General features: G+C 53.7%; 1 protein-coding gene across 1 annotated transcript in view; it reads left to right on the top strand.

Annotated features, from left to right (window-relative positions):
* Positions 1-21,198, top strand: part of SSPO (SCO-spondin) — a 184,388-nt gene that overhangs the window by 70,003 nt on the left and 93,187 nt on the right. Inside the window, exons 35-48 of the mRNA XM_015412955.1 lie at positions 1,111-1,293; positions 1,431-1,581; positions 2,327-2,486; positions 2,617-2,671; positions 3,437-3,559; positions 6,049-6,267; positions 7,077-7,183; positions 7,564-7,705; positions 9,127-9,291; positions 10,779-10,953; positions 12,100-12,224; positions 14,251-14,371; positions 15,297-15,519; positions 16,839-16,980. Coding sequence (XP_015268441.1) covers positions 1,111-1,293; positions 1,431-1,581; positions 2,327-2,486; positions 2,617-2,671; positions 3,437-3,559; positions 6,049-6,267; positions 7,077-7,183; positions 7,564-7,705; positions 9,127-9,291; positions 10,779-10,953; positions 12,100-12,224; positions 14,251-14,371; positions 15,297-15,519; positions 16,839-16,980 — 2,091 coding nt within the window. The remainder of the gene's footprint in view (positions 1-1,110; positions 1,294-1,430; positions 1,582-2,326; positions 2,487-2,616; positions 2,672-3,436; positions 3,560-6,048; positions 6,268-7,076; positions 7,184-7,563; positions 7,706-9,126; positions 9,292-10,778; positions 10,954-12,099; positions 12,225-14,250; positions 14,372-15,296; positions 15,520-16,838; positions 16,981-21,198) is intronic.

The following is a 21,198-nucleotide window of genomic DNA, read 5'->3' as shown; positions in this document are numbered from 1 at the left end:
CAGCTCCCCCTCCCTCCCTCCGGCCCCCTCACCCCCTGATCGATCTGAGCCAGCATCTCCCTGTTTGAGCTCATCTCAGATGAGTATTTTTAGGACCCAGCAGCAACCAGTGGTTGACTGAGTCACACACACATTGGTCAGATTGCCGCAGTTAGCTCCTCCTGATGGATTTTCTGCACCAGGCTTCGGAAAAGATTATCGGCTCAGGGAAGGGGTGATGGAGGAAGCTTGATCCCCGCTCTCCTCTTTTCTTTTTTTAAAACAGGGCAGCTTTCCTAGACCTTTTAGTGTCTATTAACATTGGAATTCTGGCTCGCCTCGGAGGAAGGCTCTAGTGGGGGGCTGTGTGGGTGCACGCCAAGCAGACCCCTCCTTGCCCTGGAGCCTTTGATGTAATTAGCTGGTGCCCCCCCCGGGCTCCCTCCCCCCAAAATCCCTAGCTACAGGGCTGCTGATAACCTGCACCAAAGCCCTGATTGGCTCAGACGCCGAATGGAATTAAAAAACGGAGGCGGGTTGTGGTTAGGGTTAGTTACCAAATTTGTATCTCACCTTTCTGCCCTTACAAGGGCCACCAAGGCTAACAATTTAAAGGTAAAAGGTAACGGTCTCCCTTGCTTGAAAGCCAGTCGAATCCGACTCTAGGGTTGCGGTGCTCATCTCCGTTTTCAAGCCGAAGAGCCAGCGCTGTCCAGAGACATTTCCGTGGTCATGTGGCCGGCATGACTAAACACCAAGGCGCGCGGAACGCTGTTACCTTCCCACTGAAGTGGTACCTATTTATCTACTTGCAATTTCTTGCTTTCGAAGTGCTAGGTTGGCCGGATTTAACAATTTAAAACACATTTAAAACAATTTAAAACACGCATGATAAAATCACATTTAGAAACCATTAAAACCAAACCGCCTCCAACAGGCCCCATCAAAACAATAAAAAGCAGTGTTAGAATACACACGAAACATAAAAGCAGCCATTAAAACATTGGTTAGGAAGGAGGGGGGTCATGGACGGAAGGCCAAACAAAATGAAAAAGTTATCCCGCTGGGTGAGAAGAGCCCCTGCCTCCATGTCTCAGCCGTGTCCTCCTACTGTGTCTCCCCCTCCCACAGGTTGCTGGTGCCCCGAAGGGCTGCTTTTGGATAGCGAGCAGCGCTGTGTGCGCCCGCGGGAATGCCCTTGCCAGGTGGAGGGCACCCGCTACTGGCCTGGCCAGCTGGTGAAGGTCAACTGCCGGATCTGCACGTGCCAGGATGGGCAGATGAAGCGCTGCCGGCAAAACCCGGAGTGCACAGGTAGGCAGGGCTGGTCCTGTGGGGGCCTCCACACACCCCCCCCCCAGCCCTTGCGGGGGAACATCTCGCCCCAGGCATTCACCCCCCAGCAAGGAGCAGAGGGGCGATGGTGACACTCTTCCTCTCCCCATCCACAGTGAACTGCGGCTGGTCGTCCTGGTCCCCCTGGGGCGAGTGCCTGGGTCCCTGCGGGGTGCAGAGCATCCAGTGGTCCTTCCGCAGCCCCAACAACCCCAGCAAGCATGGGAACGGGCGCCAGTGCCGTGGCATCTACCGGAAGGCCCGCAGGTGAGCCTGCGAGGGGGAGGGAGGGGACCGAGGCCACGCCACACACCCCCTCTCAGTCTGGCTCTCACCATCCCCCGTGAGCCCGGAGAATTCCTCAGAAGGGTCAGAAGCAGGGATCCGTGCTGCCGGCATTTCAAGGGCATGGCCTGTCTGCATTCACAGGTTGGGTGCCGAGGCTGGAATGGGTGGAGGGAGGGGGGGACAGGACAGGTTGCAGGAAGTGGTCCTCAAAACCATGGCAGGATTCCTCCCCCCCTCCCTGTGCTGTGGGCTCGAGTCCAAGGCTCCCTCTCAGCTGTGGAGTCTCGTGAGCAAAAATCCCACTTTGTGAGCTCCTGGCATTAAAGTTGTGAGCAAGCCATTTGGCTGCTGCATGAATTAAGTTTGCTCTGGAGCCCTCCTTCCTGAGCCAAGACGAAAAATGTGTGAGCTGGAGGCTTAAAAAACTGTGTTGTAGCTCACACCAACGCAGCTTAGAGGGAACACTGCTCGAGTCTACTGACTAGGATTGCCAGCCCTGGTCTGGGAAATCCCTGGAGATTTTCGGGTGGAGCCTGGGCAGGGTGGGGTTTGGGGAGGGGAGGGACCTCAGCAGGGGTGTGATGTCACAGAGCCCCGCCCTCCGAAGCCTCTGTGTGCCCCAAGGGGGCCTCTGCCGCCTGGAGATCTGTTGCAGTTCCAGGAGAGCTCCAGCCCCGCCTGGCAGTTGGCCACACTCACCCTCACACACCCCCTCCTTTTCCAGGTGCGAGACGGAGCCGTGCGAGGAGTGTGAGCACCACGGCCGGACCCACGCCATCAGCGACCGCTGGCGGTCAGGGCAGTGCCAAGTGTGCCAGTGCCTGCCCAACCTGACGGTGCAGTGTTCCCAGTATTGCCCCTACACCACCGTGGCCTGCCCCGAGGTGAGTGCCGGGCACCCCCCCTGCCACCGCCGGAGACCTCCGTGGCCCTGAGCCAGGCCGGCCGACGAGGCAGGGTGCCTCTGAGCCTGTCCCCACTGCCCTGGGGTGAGTCTGACCCTTCTTCTCGCAGGGCCGAGTCCTCGTGGAGGGCCGAGGAGACGCCTGTTGCTACTGCAGGGAAGCTGGTGAGTGCCTCCGCTGGGGAAGGACTCTCGGCTCCCAGTCCCACCTGATCCCTGTTTGCTGGGCACCCCTTCGAAAGGGACGTCTGGGTTTGGGATGAGGGCGAGCTGCAGAAAACATTTCTCCTTTGGTGAACGTTGCAAGAGGGGAGAAGCGCTTGAAAAAAATCCCAAAGGCTCCCTAAAACTCTAACTGCTCCACACGATTGGTAGCTCTCCACCCTGGAAGCTGTGGAGTCTTGTGAGCAAAAATTCTAGTTTGTGAGCTACTGGCACGAAAGTTGTGAGCGAGCGTGAAATATACCGGGTTCGAGACGCGTATAGTGATCAGCTCATAGTTTATTAGTGATTTCAGCTTATCTCTAAAACAACTCTAGCAGGGCTGGAGCCCTGCTTATATGCATGCAAAACACCACACACCCCACACCCCCAATCCCCATGATAGGCTATTTACAAAGCATTACTACTTGATTGGTTTATTCCAGAGTCCTGGTCGGCTATTGTTCTTTTGCTCCAAGCTCAGCCAGTCTCTAGGGTGATTTAGTCAGGGATGGTTCAATCCCATTATATAACAGAGTGGTTTGGCTACTGCATAAATTAGTTTGCTCTGGAGCCGTCCTTCCTGAGCTAAGACAAAAAGGTGTGAGCTGGAGGCTAAAAAACAGTGAGCTAGCTCACACTAACTCAGCTTAGAGGGAACACTGCTCTCCACCCACTCTGGTTAAGAATGACTGTTCTGTCTTGCCTTCCTGCCTCCTGTCTATGTAGGTGAGAACCAAACGGCCATGCCCACCGAGCCAGCAGTCACGCCCCTGGGGCCCAGTGGGGCCAGCCCAGCTGCCGTCACCACACCCGTGCCGCTCAGCACCTTCCCTCTGCCCCCGCTTGGTGGTGAGTCTCTGCGCCATAAGGCCCACCCGTGTCCGTTCAGCCACGTGCCGGAGGATCCTCTGCCTATTCAAAAACTCAGCGGCTGCCCCAGGGCCCACGAAGCGCCTGCCTGCCTGCCTCTTTCTGCCCAGCAGCAGGGGGCTCCTCCGAGGATCGATTCAGACACTCACATGGCACACACTTCCCCCAGGAAGACTGTTTCAGGACGGTAGCCCTGTTGGTCTGCAGCCGCAGAGCCGGATTCGAGTCCAGGAGCACCTGAGAGACCAACGTGACTTTCGGAGTTCGAGCTTCCGAGAGTCTAGCCTTGTGTTTGGCAAAGGGAGCATTGACCCTCGGACATTTTTACATCCCCTAAATCTTTTGGGTTGCATCAGGGCGGTAGCTCTAGGGAAGGGTTTTCCCCCTGCACTTCCCCTCCCCCAACTGCAGTAACCTTCATGGGCTTCTGCTTGCTCCAGGGGGAAAAGACAGCTCCTGCACGCTCTGACTACTTGAAACCCACCCCCTTGGCTAAAGTGCATGCCGGGGCCCCAAATCTCCAGCATAATTTTGACTTTGGCCTCTTGCATCAATCCTAGGAAGGTGAAATAGGAGTAAGGAAAATAAATGTTGTCGACGGCTTTCACGGCCGGAGTTCATTAGTTGTTGTAGATTTTCCGGGTTGTCTTGCTGTGGTCTTGGCATTGTAGGACCTGACGTTTCGCCAGCGGCTGTGACTGGCATCCTCAGAGGTATAACACAGAAAGATGGAGTACTCTCTGTGTCAAAGTGAGAAGAAAAAAGGTAGGCAGGTCATTTATATCTAATCAGGAAGGTGGGGTAGGGCCGAGTTACCAGCAACTCCTACAAGATAATAACTCAGCCCTTCTGTTTATTGTGTTCTGTTTATTGGTGGTCCATAACTATGATACATGAACGTTCTTTGTTAGGAATGGCCTAAAGCAGCAGGGCACCCAAAGATATAGTTTCAAAACACCTCCCATGACAAGCAAAAGCCAATGAGCATGGCGCAGTTGTCAAATTAAGCGGGGGAAGGTGAGCCGTTCATTCCCAGAGGGTCAGGAGCAGCTGGGAACCAAGGTCAAAAAACACACAGACAGACAACAAGCCAGACTGGAGACATCTTTTGAGAAGCAGGAGGAGAAGCACCCCCCCACACATTCCAAGGACTACGGCAGTGTCAACTGACAGAGGTCAGGTTCAGAGTGCTCAAAATATAAGAATATTTACTAAATGAATACAAATAGTACACACAGTCTGTTCAGGCATTCAGGCTAAGTAAGGGTACAAAGAAAAGGTGAAAACATGCAGTTCTCTGTTCCCTAGACTCAATACTTAACGTAAATGATGCTAAGCAGAACATACTAGAGCCAGTTTGATATAGTAGTTAAGAACACAAGAAGAAGAAGAGGAGATTGGATTTATACCCCGCCCTTCACTTGGAGTCTCAGAGCGGCTTACAAACTCCTTTCCCTTCCTCTCCCCACAACAGACACCCTGGGAGGTGGGTGGGGCTGAGAGAGAGCTCTTGACAGAAACGGCTCTTTTTCAAGGACAGCTGTGCCAGAGCTTGTGACTGACCCAAGGTCACATCAGCAGGTGCAAGTGGAGGAGTGGGGGAATCAAACCCGGTTCTCCCAGATTAGAGTCCGCACACTTAACCACTACGCCAAACTGGTGATCTGGGAGAACCAGGTTTGGTTCCCCACTCCTCCACAAGCAGCTGCTGGTGTGATCTTGGGCCACTCATAAGTTCTTCCAGAGCTGTTCTCTCAAGAGCAGTCCTCGAGAGAGCTCTCTCAGCCCCACCTACCTCACAGGGTGTCTGTTGTGGGGAGGAGAAAAGAAAGGAGATTGTAAACCGCTCTGAGACTCCAAATGAAGGGCGGGGTATAAATCCAGTCTCCTCCTCCTCCTTCAAAGTTGCACTTGTTTAAAGTTCCCCGTTACCGTAGTTCTCTGAACTGGGGCTTCTCCTCACGGTCCCTTCCCTTGCCATGTGGACAAAATGGTCCCCCTAGGTAAAGGCCTGTACGACTTGTTCTCCAAAGACAAGAGCAAGATGCAAAAGAGCTTCTTCTCTGTGTCCAGGAAATTAATATTCTCCCCTTGGGAAGAGTCCATATTCTCCCCCACCCCAGGTCACGCAGCCCTTCCAGCTTCCAGCCATATAACAGCCTCTCTCCGTTTGGGGTATGGTATTCTGGCAGGGTGCCCTCCTAAGGCCAGAGCCATGAGCATACGGAAGCCCCCAAGTCCTCTGTGGCTGGAGCTTGCTGGCTCATCCCCTAGCTCTGAGTCTGCAGCTGGGCTTTTCAACACAGAGCCAGAGGGCAATCCCAGTGATTGAAATGCTGGGGTGAGTTTGTGGGTGGAGGGCATTTCTCCAGAGAGAGGGGGGCGCTGCTTCCCCAAGGGGCCTGGTGCCTTGCCGGTGCTGGAGGCCCCCCTCCTGACCCTGTGCCTTCCTCCTCTGTCTGCTGCAGACCTCTGCTACAGCCCCCTGGGCATCGCCTCCTTGCCAGACACCAGCTTCAGCGCCTCCTCACAACAGCCAGAGAACCCGGCGCATGCGGCTCGCCTCAACCGTGTCCTGCCCCACTCGGATTTGCAGGGGTGGGGCCCCCAAGCAGACGTGTATCCTGAGCTGCTCTCCCGGCCCCCCTTCTTGCATGTGGATCTGGGGGAGCCCAGAAACCTTACAGGTAGGGGACTGGTCATCGGGGGGTGGGGGGGCCTGAATCAGGTACCAGCCTCATCTGTCCATCTGGTACCCACAGGGTGCCCTTTATCTGTAGACACCCCCCCCTCCTTCTCCTACAGAGACACTATAGCAAGGGCGTTACAGCAGAATTAGGAGCGGTATATGCATGGTGGGGGGCAGGGGTCATTTCATGGAAAAAGAGGTGCAGGAGCTCATTAGCATGACTCATTAGCATAACTCATTTGCATGTGCCACACCCCCTGACATCACCGGAAGTGTTTCAGAAGGCAACACCCACCGCTCAGGCTCCACTGGACTGTTTTGGATTGCTAGCTATTGGGGGGGGGGAAACGTGCAGATCTGTCCTCGCAGAGGAGGGAGAGCTTGTACCTGAATAAAACCTGGTGCCACTGGACTGTTTTGGATGGGGGGCTCTGCAACTTACCTGGTTGCTTCTTACTCTGACTGAAGGCTGCTGGGAGCAGGGGGTGGGGCTTGTTGCATGTGCCCGCCCTCCTGGGTGCTTTACTGCCGGAGCTTTGCTCCTGTGCGCTCCTGCAGGAAATGACCCCTGGTAGGGGGTATCCTCAGCTGGTGGGGCGTGCCGATTGGTGTACCTGGCATGGAGAGGCTGGTCAGTTGTGCTAAAAGGACTGTTGCTTGCAGAAGCTCAGTTATATTCACCAAGGTCTTGAAGTCTCCGTGTCAGTGGTGTACTTGAGAGGATGGTCCCCTTCAGTGTCTTTGCAAGAGTCAAGTCAGGAGCCGCCCTGGACAACAGCCGTCGTGCCCTGTTCTGTCCTTCTGCAGGGGTAGTGGTGCAAGGAGCCGGATCCTCCGATGCCTACGTGACCAGCTTCTTCCTGCAGTTCAGTCCGGATGGCACGAGATGGCATGACGGCTCTGAGATGTCCCCAGTGGGTGCCACGCATGAGCCCAAGGTGCCGCATAACCTTGAGGGTGCACGGGGTGGGGGGTGGATAGTGGCTGACAGGCGCCATCTCACGCAGGAGTGCAGTGCCAGGGCACTGTGACTGTTGGGTCTTTGTGGGTCTGTTCCTGTCTTTCTAGTTTTTTTGCTGTATTTGGCATTTATTGATTTGGGAGTGATGCCTAGGAGACATTGTGGGGAGGGCACGTTAAGGCAGTGGGAACCGTGTGTGTGGCCTTGTGGGAGTCCTGGACGGTCTTGTCACGGGCACGGGTGTGTCTGGAGCAGGCAGGTCCTGGCTCGGACGCGCAGCCGTGTTTAAGAGTGCCAGAGGAGAGTTCTCAGCTTTCCTCCACTTCCGTCCAGCTGTTCCAGGGGAACTCAGATGACTCGACCCCTGTGGTGCGGACCTTCCAGCATGTGGTGCTCGCCCGGCATGTCCGCATCCTGCCTCACGACTTCCACAACGGGATCTTCTTGCGCATGGAGCTGTTGGGCTGTGGGAAAGGTGGGCTCCCGAGACCCAAGACCACCTGCCTGGTGGGAGTGGGGAGGGGGCAGGAAGGGCAAAAGTAAAGGTGGTGGTGGAGGGAGTGTGCCGGAGACGTAGAATGCAGTTGTCAGATGGCGATGGGCTTTGGAGGTGCCTCGGAGGAGGAGCCGTCAGGCTGCGCTCCAAGAAAGGAGATTCAGTTTGAGGCAGAAAAGTCTCAAGCGGCTGTGGCTCGAAGGGTTGAATCCGCGGTGTTTTCCAGACGGGGACAATCTTGTGGGGCTTCCCCATCGCTGCAGCGGTTGCCGATAGAGCATGGGGGCACTGGGGCTTTCCGCATGGGAGGTTTCCCTGCAGTCACCATTCCCGGGTTCCCCAGAAGTGCCCTCCGCCTGCACAAACAAGGGTTTCTTCAGATTTTTTTTTTTTTAATGGCAATTGAATATTGTTATAGCATTTTGCCAGAAGTAGACTCTCTGAGGGAGGGAGATGGTGTTGTCTCCAGGGCCTAAACAACTGGAGGACAAAAAAATCCCAACTTTAAATATAGAAGGAGAGGAGGAGATTGGATTTAGACCCCATGGCCCTTCACTACCCAAGGGAGTCTCAGAGCGGCTTACAAACTCCTCTCCCTTCCCCTCCCCACAACATCTGAAGTTCTCCATCTGGCAGTGCCCCCTGTAGTCTGCGCCAGCCTATTCAAACAGCAGTGGTCACCGTAGCACAAAGATCTGTAGCACTCATTGAAAGAACAGAAGAATCCAGAAGATGGTGCTATTGTTCTGATGCTGAGAAACCCCAACCATTTTTCCTGGGGTGCCCTTAAAAATTGAAAGCTGGGGTTTGTTGTTGCCCCTCCCCTTCATACCCCTCTGCAGTGTCCCCTCTAAGCTGAGTTCGTGTGAGCCCGCTCACAGTTTTTTAGCCTCCGGCTCACACGTTTTTGTCTCAGCTCAGGAAGGAGGGCTCCAGAGACAACTAATTTATGCAGCGGCCAAATCGCTTGCTCACAACTTTAATGCCAGGAGCTCACGAAGTAGGATTTTTGCTCATAGGACTCCACAGATTAGAGGGAGGCATTGCCCCTCTGTTGTATTTACTTGTTTACATTGTGATTTTGTCCATTTTATTTTGTAAGGCATTTTGAGTTCCCAGTGTTGTGGAAAAGTGAGGGACTTGGTCACTGAAGCCAGAAGTGATCCTGTGGGGCACCGAGTAGCTCCACCCCTCCAAGTCTCCCAGCGGTTACCAGTGGAGGGCCGTGGCCATCTCACCCCCCCCCCCAGGGAGCTTTGTGGCAGAGTGGAGATTGGAACCCAGGCCTACCAGTCAGCCCCCCTCACCAGCCCTCGCGGCTGGCTCACTGTCACCTTCTGCTGTGTCTTGTTTCTCACCCTTGCTGGTTTTACCTCATGAACCACAACTGCCCTCCACAGTGTCTCCAGAGCTCCCTGTGACCCCGTCTCGAGTGCCAGGGGGGAGGCCTTGCCGAACAGGCGAGTTCCAGTGCCAGAACGGAGGCTGCGTCCCTGCAGGGCCTAACGGCGCCATCTGCAACGGAGTCAACGACTGCGGGGACTTCTCTGATGAACTCCGCTGTGGTGAGTGGCAGCCCTGTCTCTGGGAGCCAAGGATGGGGTGGGTGGGAGCGGGCAAGCCCCAAGGACTCCTCCACACCCGATTTTGGAAGGTGTACATGTAGGGCTGCCAAGTGGGGGCAGGTGGCGGGTAAACCCCCGCTTCGGAGGCCCGATTCCCGCTGCCGCGGAATCGGGCCCTGGGGGGAACTCCACCCCCCGAAGCGCAGCGTGGCTGCGTCACCAGAGGTGACGACTGCAATGCCGTTGGGGGCGTGGCCCCGATCGTCGGAGGGAAAACTCTATGGTTTTCCCTCCGACGATTGATCGGGGCCACGCCTTCAACGTGATTGACGTCGCACGTCACTTCTGGTGATGTGCTGGCGGCGCGCGTGCGTGCACATCAACGGATGGCACCCGGAGCCCGGCGAGGCTCCCCCGCCGGTAAGAAAAATTGACTTGGCAACCCTATGTACATGCAGAATGTTTTACACATTTTAGCTGCAAGGATGTAGGCATATTACCATAGCTCTTTGTTATTTTATATCCTGTGTACCTTTTCCCCATGTTAGCTTTATAGTAAACTTTTCTATTTTAATACACACCATGGACTCAGTCTCTTAATACTCTGCTGACTAACTTAAAAAGAATCCTAAGACTTTCCCCATGCTGCAGTGATCAGCTCAGGTTTATTCAGTGATTTCAGCAAAACTACAAGACAAGATTCCAGAGCCTCAGCTCCGCTAAATAGCATGCGATTGCCACACCCAGACACACCCCACTCCCAGTGATAGGCTGTTTACATAACATTACTACTTGCTTGGTTTATTCCAGAGTCCTGGTTGGCTATTGTTCTTGTGCTCCAAGCTCAGCCAGTCTCTGGGGTGAGGTGATTCAGTCAGGGATGATTTCAGTCCCAATACATAACAATATCCCTTACACACACAGTTGTGGATATCTGGCCATGCTGTGAGGCTGTCAACACACGCTTTTGGCTCTTTCCAGTTGGGAGCAGCAGCATGGGGGTCAACCCCAAGGGAAAGTCTTAGGATTCTTTTTAAGTAAGTCAGCAGAATATTAAGAGACTGAGTCCATGGTGTGTATTAAAATATAAAAGTTTACTATAAAGCTAACATGGGAAAAAGGTACACAGGATATGAAAATAACAAAGAGCTAATATGTCTACATCCTTACATCTAAAAGGTAAAACGGGAAGAGCCGAAGGGCGTCTCCTTCTGTGGTCAGAACAAAGAACGGGAGGAGAGGCCAATATGCTAAATACTTGACACCTTGGTTTCCAATCAGACTAGCAAATTAGCTCCAAAGTTCCCGAGCATTCTCTTGTCTAAACAGATTGGTTACCAACAAACATGTGACTTAACAAACATCATTAACCCTGTAAATACTGAAGTGTTTTGACTTGTAACACCCAACAGAAAGGACCCCCTTTCCGGCACTCTGCTGGTCCATGGCCCCCTTGCCCACCCTCTGCTCTGTACCCCCCTTGCCAGGAGCTGCCCCTTCGCTGTCGCCTGCCACCCCGCAGGTCTGCCTGCCCTCCCAGTTCCACTGTGCCTTAGCCAACGTCTGCATCGAGGTGGCCCAGAGATGCGATGGGGCCCCCCACTGCCCAGATGCCACGGATGAGGCCGGCTGCATCTCCACGACCAGAGTTCCCCCCGTCAGGTAATCCATAGATGGGACAAGTTCAGCTAACGTGCGACCGACCATTGCCCGCATTCTCTAGCTCTCACCTGCCGAGTGGCCTGAAGTTGGAAGTCACTGTGAGCCGAGGAGTCACAAAGTCAGCCAGACCTTCTACAGCAGCTGCTGCTGCTCACTGGGCTGGGGTTGCCAACTCCTGGCTGGGAGGTTCCTGGAGACATGGGGTGGAACCTGGGAAGAGCCCCACCCTCCGCAGCTGCTGTATTTATTTATTTATATTTAAATTTATGTCCCGCCCTCCCCACCGCGACGGGCTCAGGGTGGCTAACAACATGTGTATAAATGTATACATTAAAATTCCAATATGTATATACTAAAAGTAACATTAGATTAAGATTACAATATTAGATTAAGACAAGTAAGGGGACCCGCTCTGTTAGTTTTGGGGGGAATTTGAGTATCCCCCCGATATTTTTCCCAACGTTTGAGATTTTTGTGCACACCTGGGGATTGCCCCAAATGTGCACGAAAATCTCCCCGCCCCCCAGGTGCTCCCGATGTGCGGATTTAGATATCCACACACCAGGGGGCATCTTCGGAATTAGATATATAGATTGCAGTATCCTGGGGAGCTGATCTCTCCAGTCTGGAGGTCAGTTCTAATTCCAGGAGAGCTCCAGGCCCCCACCTGGAGGTTGGCAAACCCATAACGGGCACCCAACTTCCTCCCCAGCTGTTCAGGAGGACTTAGAGCCAATGTTCCCTCTAAGCTGTGGAATCCTGTGAGCAAAAATTCTACTTTGTGAGCTCCTGGCATTAAAGGTGTGAGCGAGCGATTTGGCTACCACATCAGTTAGTCTGCTCCGGAGCCCTCCCTTCCCGAGCTGAGACAAAAATGTGTGAGCCGGAGGCTAAAAACCTGTGAGCTGGCTCACACTAACTCATCTTAGAGGGAACACTGCTTAGAGCGAGGCTTTTGACAGCTGAGAGGCCCAGGAAAGCCGGTTGTGTGCCAGGGCCCAGTCTTTGTGCAGCAGAAGGGAATGTCCCGCACAAGCCTTTTGATTGCTCTCATCACCGCTGCGAGTGCCGAGGCCTGCATGTGGGTGGCAGAGCTTCCATGCGTGGGCGTTTCCTGGGCACCGTCCGTCCTCCGTCTTTCCCCAGAATTTCCCCACCCGTGGTGCTTCCACACTGTCATTTCAATTGCCACGAGAAGACTCATTCCTTCCTGCACTGTTTCTTTCAGCCCGTGGACCCTCGAGAGGCCGTCTGTGCCCTACGCGACCCAGGTATGGAGCTGGAGACTGCCCTGGGGGGGGGGAGATAAAGTGGGGGGGGACACCACTCCCGCTTTGTGAGAGTGTCTGATGATCAGAGGAAGCCAAACAGAGAGGAGGCACCGCAGGGTTTTGTGGTTGTTGTTGTTGCGCATGCCCTAGGGGTTCGGGATTAGGGTTACGGTTAGGGTTAAGGGTTAGGGTGGGCTGGGTAAACCCCCCCCCATCTGACTGCTTGCTGTGGAAATTTTTGTCTCCTTCTCTGCCTTTTGTTCCCTCTAAGCCAGTGATGGCGAACCTTTTAGAGACCGAGTGCCCAAACTGCGACCCAAAACCCACTTATTTATCGCAAAGTGCCAACATGGCAATTTAATCTGGATACTGAGGTTTTACTTTAGAAAACACAACTCACATTAACTTAAGATGATCCAAACAAAGTAAGGAAAGCAATCCCAAATGCTGTCATTTACTTACAATTATTTGGCAGAGAATTCGACACTTTAACAATGGTCTGGGCCTGGCTGGGGCGATGGCATGCATGCCCACAGAGAGGGCATGTGGAGTCCTGTGAGCAAAAATTCCACTTTGTGGGCTCCTGGCATTAAAGTTGTGAGTGAGCGATTTGGATACTGCATACATTAGTTTGCTCTGGAGCCCTGCTTCCTGAGCTGAGACAAAAATGTGTGAGATGGAGGCTGAAACACTGTGAGCTAGCTCACACTAACTCAGCTTAGAAGGAACACTGCTGATATGACTGCATTTCTTTCTGATGCCCACAGCACCCACATTCAGTTAGTCCGCATGGACCCACCGTGGGCCAAAGAGGGCTCCCAGAGGCGTGAACTGGAGGGGCCCCCTTCAGACCTCTGCACGTGCAGCTTTGATCGTTTAGAAAGTAGGGACAGTGGGCTTGATTTCTGTTCTGGAACTGGTTCACCTGTATATTTTAGGCTCTGTGGCGTTTCTTTTTATGCCCTGGCCTGGTTTTAATGACTTTAAAGGGTCTTTTTGCAAGCCAAGCATGCGGCCTGCGACTGCCCCTCTCCCTCCCTCCTGCTAGATCTGAAGGGCCCTCCTGCTGGTTGGTGGGCCACGTGGTCCCTGCCAATCAGCTGAAGCCCTTTAAATCGGGCAGGAGGGGAGGGAGAGGGGTGGGTGGTCGCTCACCAGTTTGGTGTCGTGGTTAAGTGCGTGGACTCTAATCTGGGAGAACCGGGTTTGAGTCCCCACTCCTCCACTTGCACCTGGCTGGATGACCTTGGGCAAGCCGTAGTTCAGGCCAGAGCTGTTCTTGGAAAAAGAGCAGTTTCTCTCAGAGCTCTCTCAGAGCCCCACCCACCTCCCAGGGTGTCTGTCTGTTGTGGGGAGGGGAAGGGAAAGGAGGTTGTGAGCCGCTCTGAAACTCCAAGTGAAGGGCGGGGTATAAGTCCAATCTCTTCTTCTGTTCTTCTTCTTCTTCTTCTTCTTCTTCTTCTTCTTCTTGGGGGTGAGGCTTTGGGGTGGACTTCACCCGCCGGCCAGCTGGCCGGGGACGGATTGAAGCCCCCAGAAGTGGGAGAGCCTGGGGGGCTAGCAACCTTATTCCAGTGTGTGGGAAGAGGCCCTCTGCCTGATGGGAAGGAAAAACGTAGGTGGTGAAGAAGGCCCGGAGGCCCGCAGGAGCACAGACTGACTAGCAGGAGATGTGTCTTTTCCTCCATCCTCACAGGTGTCCCCAGGTGGATGGCCATTTCCGGAAGGCTTCAGCCCCACCCCACCAGGTATGGTGCTCCTCTTTCTGACGTTCGTTGCCCCCCCCACCGGCCTCTGCCTGCCCCCTCGCAGATCCATAGGGAGCAGCTTCGTTCCTCAAGGGGACTTCTTTCCATGAGAGTGGGCTGGAAAGTCCCAGAATCAGCACCAAGCCTTGACCTGGTCCTTCACCTGCGTGGGTCAGGGCTGCTGTGATGAACTGGGAACCCACTCTGCAGTCCTTGGGGATAGAGGCCTGGGGCGACAGGCTCTGAAACGGTGGGTCACTGTGGACTTCCTCACCCAGATCTCTGCAGCCAACCCCTTGGCCTGGGCGACGGACGCATTCTCAGCCAGCAACTGAGCTCCTCTTCCTACCTAGACGGTAGCCCTCCAGATGCCGGCCGCCTCAGCGCCACGCCCAATGCGTAAGGGAGCCTGGGGGTTGCCCTGGGTGGGACCTGCCTTGAGAGCAGTGTCCTGTGGGGATGGCAGGGGAATGTGGGTGGCGGAGGAGAAGAGGCGGGAGGCAGGGACGATGGTTGGCGAGTGGAGGCCGGCGGTCGGAAGAGGGCCAGGGATAGGCGAGAGACACTGGTGGAGGCTCTGCAGACTATGTTCACGGGGTTGCCAACACTGGATTAGGAAATCCCTGGAGATGTGGGGGATGGGGCCTTGGAGAGGGCGCAAGATACGGGGAGGGGAAGGTCCTCAGCAGGGAGTAATGGAGCCAGTTTGGTGTCCTGGTTAAGTGCGCGGACTCTAATCTGGGAGAACCGAGTTTGAAACCCCACTCCTCCTCTTGCAGCTGCTGCTGGATGACCTTGGGCAAGCCACAGTTCTGACAAGAGTTGTCCTTGAAAGGGCAGTCCTCGAAAGAGCTCTCTCAGCCCCTGGGGAGGGGAAGGGAAAGGAGTCTGTAAGCCGTTCTGAGACGCCGAGTGAAGGGCGGGGTATAAATCCCATCTCTTCTTCTTATAATCCGCCCTGAGCCTGCTTTGCAGGGAGGGCGGGGTATAAATTTGATTATAAATAAATAAATTAATGATCCCAGAGAGCCCGCCCTCCAAAGCAGCCATTTTCTCCAGGGGAGCTGATCTCTGCAGTCTGGAGACCCGTTGTGATGGCAGGAGATTCCCCAGGCCCCACCTGGAGGCTGGCAACCTTGTATAACCTCTGGTGGCCTCTGGGAGGGAAACAATGCGAGGGCAGAGAATCCCAGAGACGGCCTTGATGCTGGGGCAGTGGCACTTCCCAAGTCTGGTTTTGAATGCTATTCCCTGTTGGTTCAGCAACTGCTCTGTTGCCGGGGGATGAGTGCCGCTCACCGTCACCTTCTGCCCTCCCTTGCAGGCAGGACTCAGACGTGGGCTGGAGCCCCCACCAGGCTGACCCCAGCCCCTACTTCCAGGTGGACTTCCGGCGGCCCACCTTCATCACGGCGGTGGTCACACAGGGCGGGGGCCCGGTGGGGGGCTTTGTCACCCACTACCGGCTGGCCTATAGCAAGGACGGTGTCCACTTTCAGAACTACACAGGGGCAAGGCCCAGCGCGGCAGCCTCCCAGCACGCCCAGGTAGGGGTGCCTACTTCCTCTTCCTCTCTGTAATGATTTCTTTTTTTGGTATGTGTGTTTCTTTAAAAGTTTAGTTTGACTGCAGTACTGTAAGAAGAGTGATAGAGGGAGACAAGTGTGATGTGATTGGCTGGTGACTGAGAGTGTGAGAGGAGGGGTGTCTATGTGAGAGATTCTGTGTGTGAAGTTTGAAGAGAGAGCATAGTCTGTGTGACTATAGGAGTTTTTGAGTCTATTCTGTGTGAATAAGACAAAGAGTTCAGCCTGTGTGGCTATATAGATGAGAGAGAGAGAGAGATTAGACTGTCTACACCTGTCAGAGTGGAGTTTTGGGAGTTTGAGAGACTGTGACACCAAGCTTTGCCAGTTATATTTACACGTTCCTTTCATCAGCAACAGTTCTTATTAACCAGAGACCTATTTTATTATTTATTAAATTAATCATTTTTTGTTTAAACTTATCTCAGGAATCAGAATAGTCCTTCCTCAGGGCCACATAGTCCTCTGAAGTGCCCAGACCCTGGGTAATTCTACCAAAATAGAGAGATTTGGAATTTTTAATTCCTGGTGGCAGCAGAAATCTACCAAATTTAGGTACACAGAGAGTGTTTTAAAGGTAAAACCATCTGCCTCAATAGGCAAGGACGTCACACTCTCCTGCCAAGGCCCGGCTGACCCTGCCCACCTCCCACCTGGGTGGCTTCTGGTGCCCTCCATCCTGCAGAGGCCGGAGCTGCTCATCACAGGGAGGGCTGGAGGATGGCCCCTCGCTGCTTCCTTTCCTGTCTGGATTTCCAAATCAGTTTGGGGAGGGTGTTCTGATCATGGGCCCCCTTAAAAGATAGAGGGGAGGGGCCAGCGGTGTCCTCTCTCCATAAGCTGAGAGAGCTGCCTCCTCCCATTCAGTACCTGAGAGCCAGCGTGGTGTCGTGGTTGAGAGCAGCGGACTCTGTTCTGGAGAACCAGGTTTGATCCCCTGCTCCTCCTCTGCGTGTAAGCCTGCTGGGTGACCTAGGGCCAGTCACAGCTCTCCCAGAGCTCCGCCAGCTCCACCTGCCTCACGAGGTGCCTGTTGTGGGGAGAGGAAGGTGATTGTAAGCCGCTTTGGGTACTCCTGAAGGTAGAGAAAAGCGGGGTATAAGAACCTACTTGCCTTCTTCTTCCTGCTTTCATACCCACTTTGAGACCCTTACGGGAGGAGCCTGGGTTGAAATGTTGTGCGTGAACAGACCAGCGTTTCCTGGCCCCTTTGGCTGAGCTGTCTCCACAATCTCCTCTCCAGTCTCACCCACTGCGGACTCTGCTCTCCCCTCTCCCAGGTTCTGGACGGCAACTCCGACAGGTCCACTCCGGTGCACCAGGAGCTGAGCCCGCCCGTCTTGGCCCGCGTCCTGCGCCTGCTGCCCACCGCCCACCACGGCAGCATCTCCCTGCGGATGGAGGCCCTCGGCTGCTCCTGGAGTGAGTCGGGGGTGGGGGTGGGCTGTGATGGGGGGGCACCCAGAGGATGCCAAGAGGGTCAGGGCCATAGCTAGGGGTTTTTTACTTCGGGGGGGGGATTTAAATAAGTCGGGGGGCTCCCCAGCACACACACCCCAGGCCGCGTCAGGAGCGACAAGAGAGTAAACGTTTTTTAAAAGTGAGTAGAGAGGGAGGCACGGGCACCGGCAGGCAGGGCAGGGCAGGGCGATGGCTCAGCGCAGCGAGGCTGTGGCGCGTGTGAAAAATAAAACAAACCGGCTGGGTGGGAAGTCAGGAGCAACATTCCCTCTAAGCCGTGGAGTCCTGTGAGCAAAAATTCTCCTTTGTGAGCTGCCGGCATTGAAGTTGTGAGTGGGCGATGTGGCCGCTGCATAACCTTGTTTGCTCTGGAGCCCCCTCCTTTCTGAGCCAAGACAAAAACATGCGAGCCGGAGGCTGAAAAACTGTGAGCCAGCTCACACTCACTCAGCTGAGAGGGAACACTGGTCAGGGGGCCCAGGTGGTAAATCAGGGGGCCTGGCCCCAAGATGCCCCACCGCAGCTATAGAGGCCTGAAGAGGGTCCTGCGTTGGATCCCGGGTCCCCTTCTGCCGCCTGTGCGGGATCCCACGCCTTCTCGCCTCTGGACAGGCAGGGAGGCTGCCGTGCTGGATAGTTCAGGGTCGCTGACTTCCAGGCGGGGCCTGCGGATCTGTTAGATCCCCAAGCATCGAGAATAAATCCACGTTTCAGGAAAGCAAAATTTATTTCAAAGCTTTGGAAAGATACTCAAACAAGTCCTTTGTTAGGAATGGGTACAAACAGACAGGGCAAGCATAATAAAGGGATTTGAATAAGGTACCAAACCAATGGAACACTTTCCCGCTGGCGGGTAAAAGGAAACGGCTGCGCGCTCACACCCTGGGAACACTGCTATCTCCAGACATAATATAGGTGCAGTTCCCAGGCTCTAAAAGCAACAAGCTAGCATTCAAGCTCACCTCCTACACCACGTCCTCCAGATGTTTGACTTAAGCATTACAGCAGAATAAAATACAGGCTAGCAGGCAGAGGGGGGGGGAGGAATAAACTGTACAGCCGTACAAGTAACACAGAACACAATGGCAGCTTGCTGACATACTGCCCCCTCCAAAATACATTTTATTTTTTGTCTTCCGGGCAGGGCGGGAGATCTCCTGGTTTGGGCGGGAGGCCTCCCGGTTTGTCCGGGAATTTTTTGTGGAACTTACGAATTAGATAAGGGGCTTGAATATCCCCTTCTTCCACCCATTCGCGGTGCTGGGGTTTAAAATCCACCCACTCAATGAGGTACTAGAGTTTACTACGTTTCAGTTTGGAGTTGAGGATGTCTGCAACTTCAAAATGTTCATCCCCCTCAAGTAGTACAGGCGGAGGGGGAGTTACCGAGGGCCTCCAGGGAGAGGTATTAGGATCCTTTTTCAACAAACTCATGTGAAAAACAGAATGTAAAGCCCTTAGATTTTTTGGCAGTTTAACATTAACAGTAACGTTATTGATGATTTTACGTACTTTGAAAGGCTTAATAAATTTTTAACTTAGTTTTTTACTCGGTCTTAACATCTTGATGTTTTTAGTAGAAACATACACTAGATTACCAGGTTTTAAATTTAATTCCACCACCCGTCCCTTATTTGCTTGGGCCTTATAAGCTGCTTTTGACATAATAGAGGCCATGCATCTTGCAATGACTTACACCAGGAACTAGCATCCCCCCCATGGGAAATAGTAGTTCCCTTCAAAAAGGGTAGAGGGGGGCTATCGTAACCAAAAACAGCCTTGAAAGGAGACATCCCAATAGAACTATGCAAGGTGTTGTTGTAACAGTATTCAGCCAAAGGCAACAGATCACACCAGTCAGTTTGCTGGTAGTTAGTGAAACAACGTAAATATTGCTCAAGCGTTTGATTCACACGTTCGGTTTGCCCATCGGTCTCAGGGTGGTAAGCACTGCTGAGACCTTGCTCCACCCCCATGATTGACAGGAGCTCCCTCCAGAACTTGGAAACGAATTGTGAGCCCCTATCTGGAATTAGCTTAGATGGTAAAAGATGGAGTCTCACAATGTGATACAGAAAAGCCTTCGCCAGCTTGTGGGCAGTTGGCAGCGAAGAGAAAGGCACAAAATGGGCTTGCTTAGAAAACAGATCCACAACCACCCAAATCACAGTTTTTCCCTTGCTACAGGGAAGATCAGTAATAAAGTCCATGGAGACCACCTCCCACGGCCTGGAGGGGGTAGGCAGGGGTCGCAAGAGGCCGGGAGGCTTCCCCCCCCCTGGTTTAGTCAATGCACAAGTGTGGCAAGTCCGGACAAACTCTAATAAGTTCTTGCGCATATGAGGCCACTAGAACTGTCTGCGTAGAAGTTGAAGGGATTCGCTCAATCCCTGGGAACACTGCTATCTCCAGACATAATATAGGTGCAGTTCCCAGGCTCTAAAGGCAACAAGCTAGCATTCAAGCTCACCTCCTACACCACGTCCTCCAGATGTTTGACTTAAGCATTACAGCAGAATAAAATACAGGCTAGCCGGCAGAGGGGGGGGGAGGAATAAACTGTACAGCCGTACAAGTAACACAGAACACAATGACAGCTTGCTGTTGTGCAGCCACATTCTCCCCCCCCGAAATGCGGTAACTTAAAAAGTTAATGCAGGGCTTGTGGAATTTATATTTAGACAGCTTGGCAAACAGTTTATGCTTATGTAACGTGCGTAGGACTTTGCGAACTAATTTAATGTGAGAGGGTAGGTTTTGAGAGTACAGTAATACGTCATTAAGGTAAATAACCACACCTTTAAATAAAAAGTCATGTAGGACTTTATTAATAAGGTTTATGAAGACCCCCAGAGCCCCTTGAAGACCGAACGGCATAACTAAGTATTCGAATTGACCCAAGGGTGTGTTGAAAGTCGTTTTACTCTCATCCCCCTCCCGTATGCGCACTCGGAAGTATGCGTCCCGCAGGTCGAGTTTGGAAAAGATTTTCCCTTTTGTGGCTTCAGCCACTAGATCCTTGATGAGAGGAAGAGGGTAAGCATTGGATAAAGAAACCGCATTCAGCCCCCGGTAGTCAGTGCATAAGCGGAGCCCCCCATCCTTCTTCTTTCTGAAAAGTACAGGAGCCGCAAACGGGGAAGACGCAGGGCGGATGAAACCCCGTTCCAAATTTTTGTCAATAAACTTGTGAAGTTCGACTTTTTCGGCCGGCCCCATCGCATAAATTTTCCCTTTGGGCAATTTACAGCCCAACAAAAGTTCAATTGTACAGTCAGTGGGTCTGTGGGGCGGCAACTTATCAGCTTCCTCTTCTCCAAAAACCCCAGCCAAGTCCCTATATTCGGGGGGAAGAGAGGCTAACTCTTCTGGTTTGAGTGTAGCGCAGGGAAATTGTACAGCCGGTTTATCACCCCATCCCGCTTCCCAGCTATGTGCGGTGCACTTGGGGGACACAAACTGTATTTTCCCCTCCTCCCACAGGATGTAAGGCTCGTGAGTAAAAAGCTAAGGGCTGCCAAGGACCAAGTCAAACTGAGACTTAGGAGTAACTATGAAAGTCCTTTGTTCCCAATGATCGCCTGCTTTCAGGCGCAGCGGCATGGATTCATGCGTGCATGGTTCCATAGGAGCCCCATCCATTTGGGTGAAAATAATGGGTGATTTCAAAACGGTGACCCCCGCCTCGAGTCCCAGTACCACCCTAGGGCTAATCAAGTCTCTCCCACAACCCGAGTCAACCAGAGCTTTCACCCGGACATGCGTGCCAAGAACGGGGTTGATCAAGGAGACAGTCACGAAAAAAAGAGATGGGGTCTCTCTCACCACCTGTGGCGCATCAGCGGAACGGCCCTGTCGTTTTGCGCCCCTCACAACAGGCCGTTCTCGTTTTCCGCCGGTTCGGGTTCGGAGTCGTCAGTTGATTCGGCAGCGGCGGGCTCGCCGGCGGTGGGGTCTTGAGCAGCTTGGAGAGCTTTTGAAAACTTCGGCTTAGCAAGCCCTTTCTTTGCTGGCAGGGGGGTCTTCAGTTTCAGCGTCGGAGGCTTGTCTTTTTGCTGGCGGCTTCCACAATCCGCTGCGAAATGTCCTTTCTCCCCGCATTTGAGGCAGAGCCCCATCTTCATCCGAAGGTCCCGAGCGGAGTCAGACAGGCGCGGGGGACGGGGTCTGGCCACTGTG

This window comes from Gekko japonicus, unplaced genomic scaffold, assembly GCF_001447785.1.
Source record: "Gekko japonicus isolate JY-2015 unplaced genomic scaffold, Gekko_japonicus_V1.1 scaffold2050, whole genome shotgun sequence".
Lineage (NCBI taxonomy): Eukaryota > Metazoa > Chordata > Lepidosauria > Squamata > Gekkonidae > Gekko > Gekko japonicus.
Note: the sequence above shows the minus strand (reverse complement) of the source record. Positions and strands in the feature narration are given on the sequence as shown.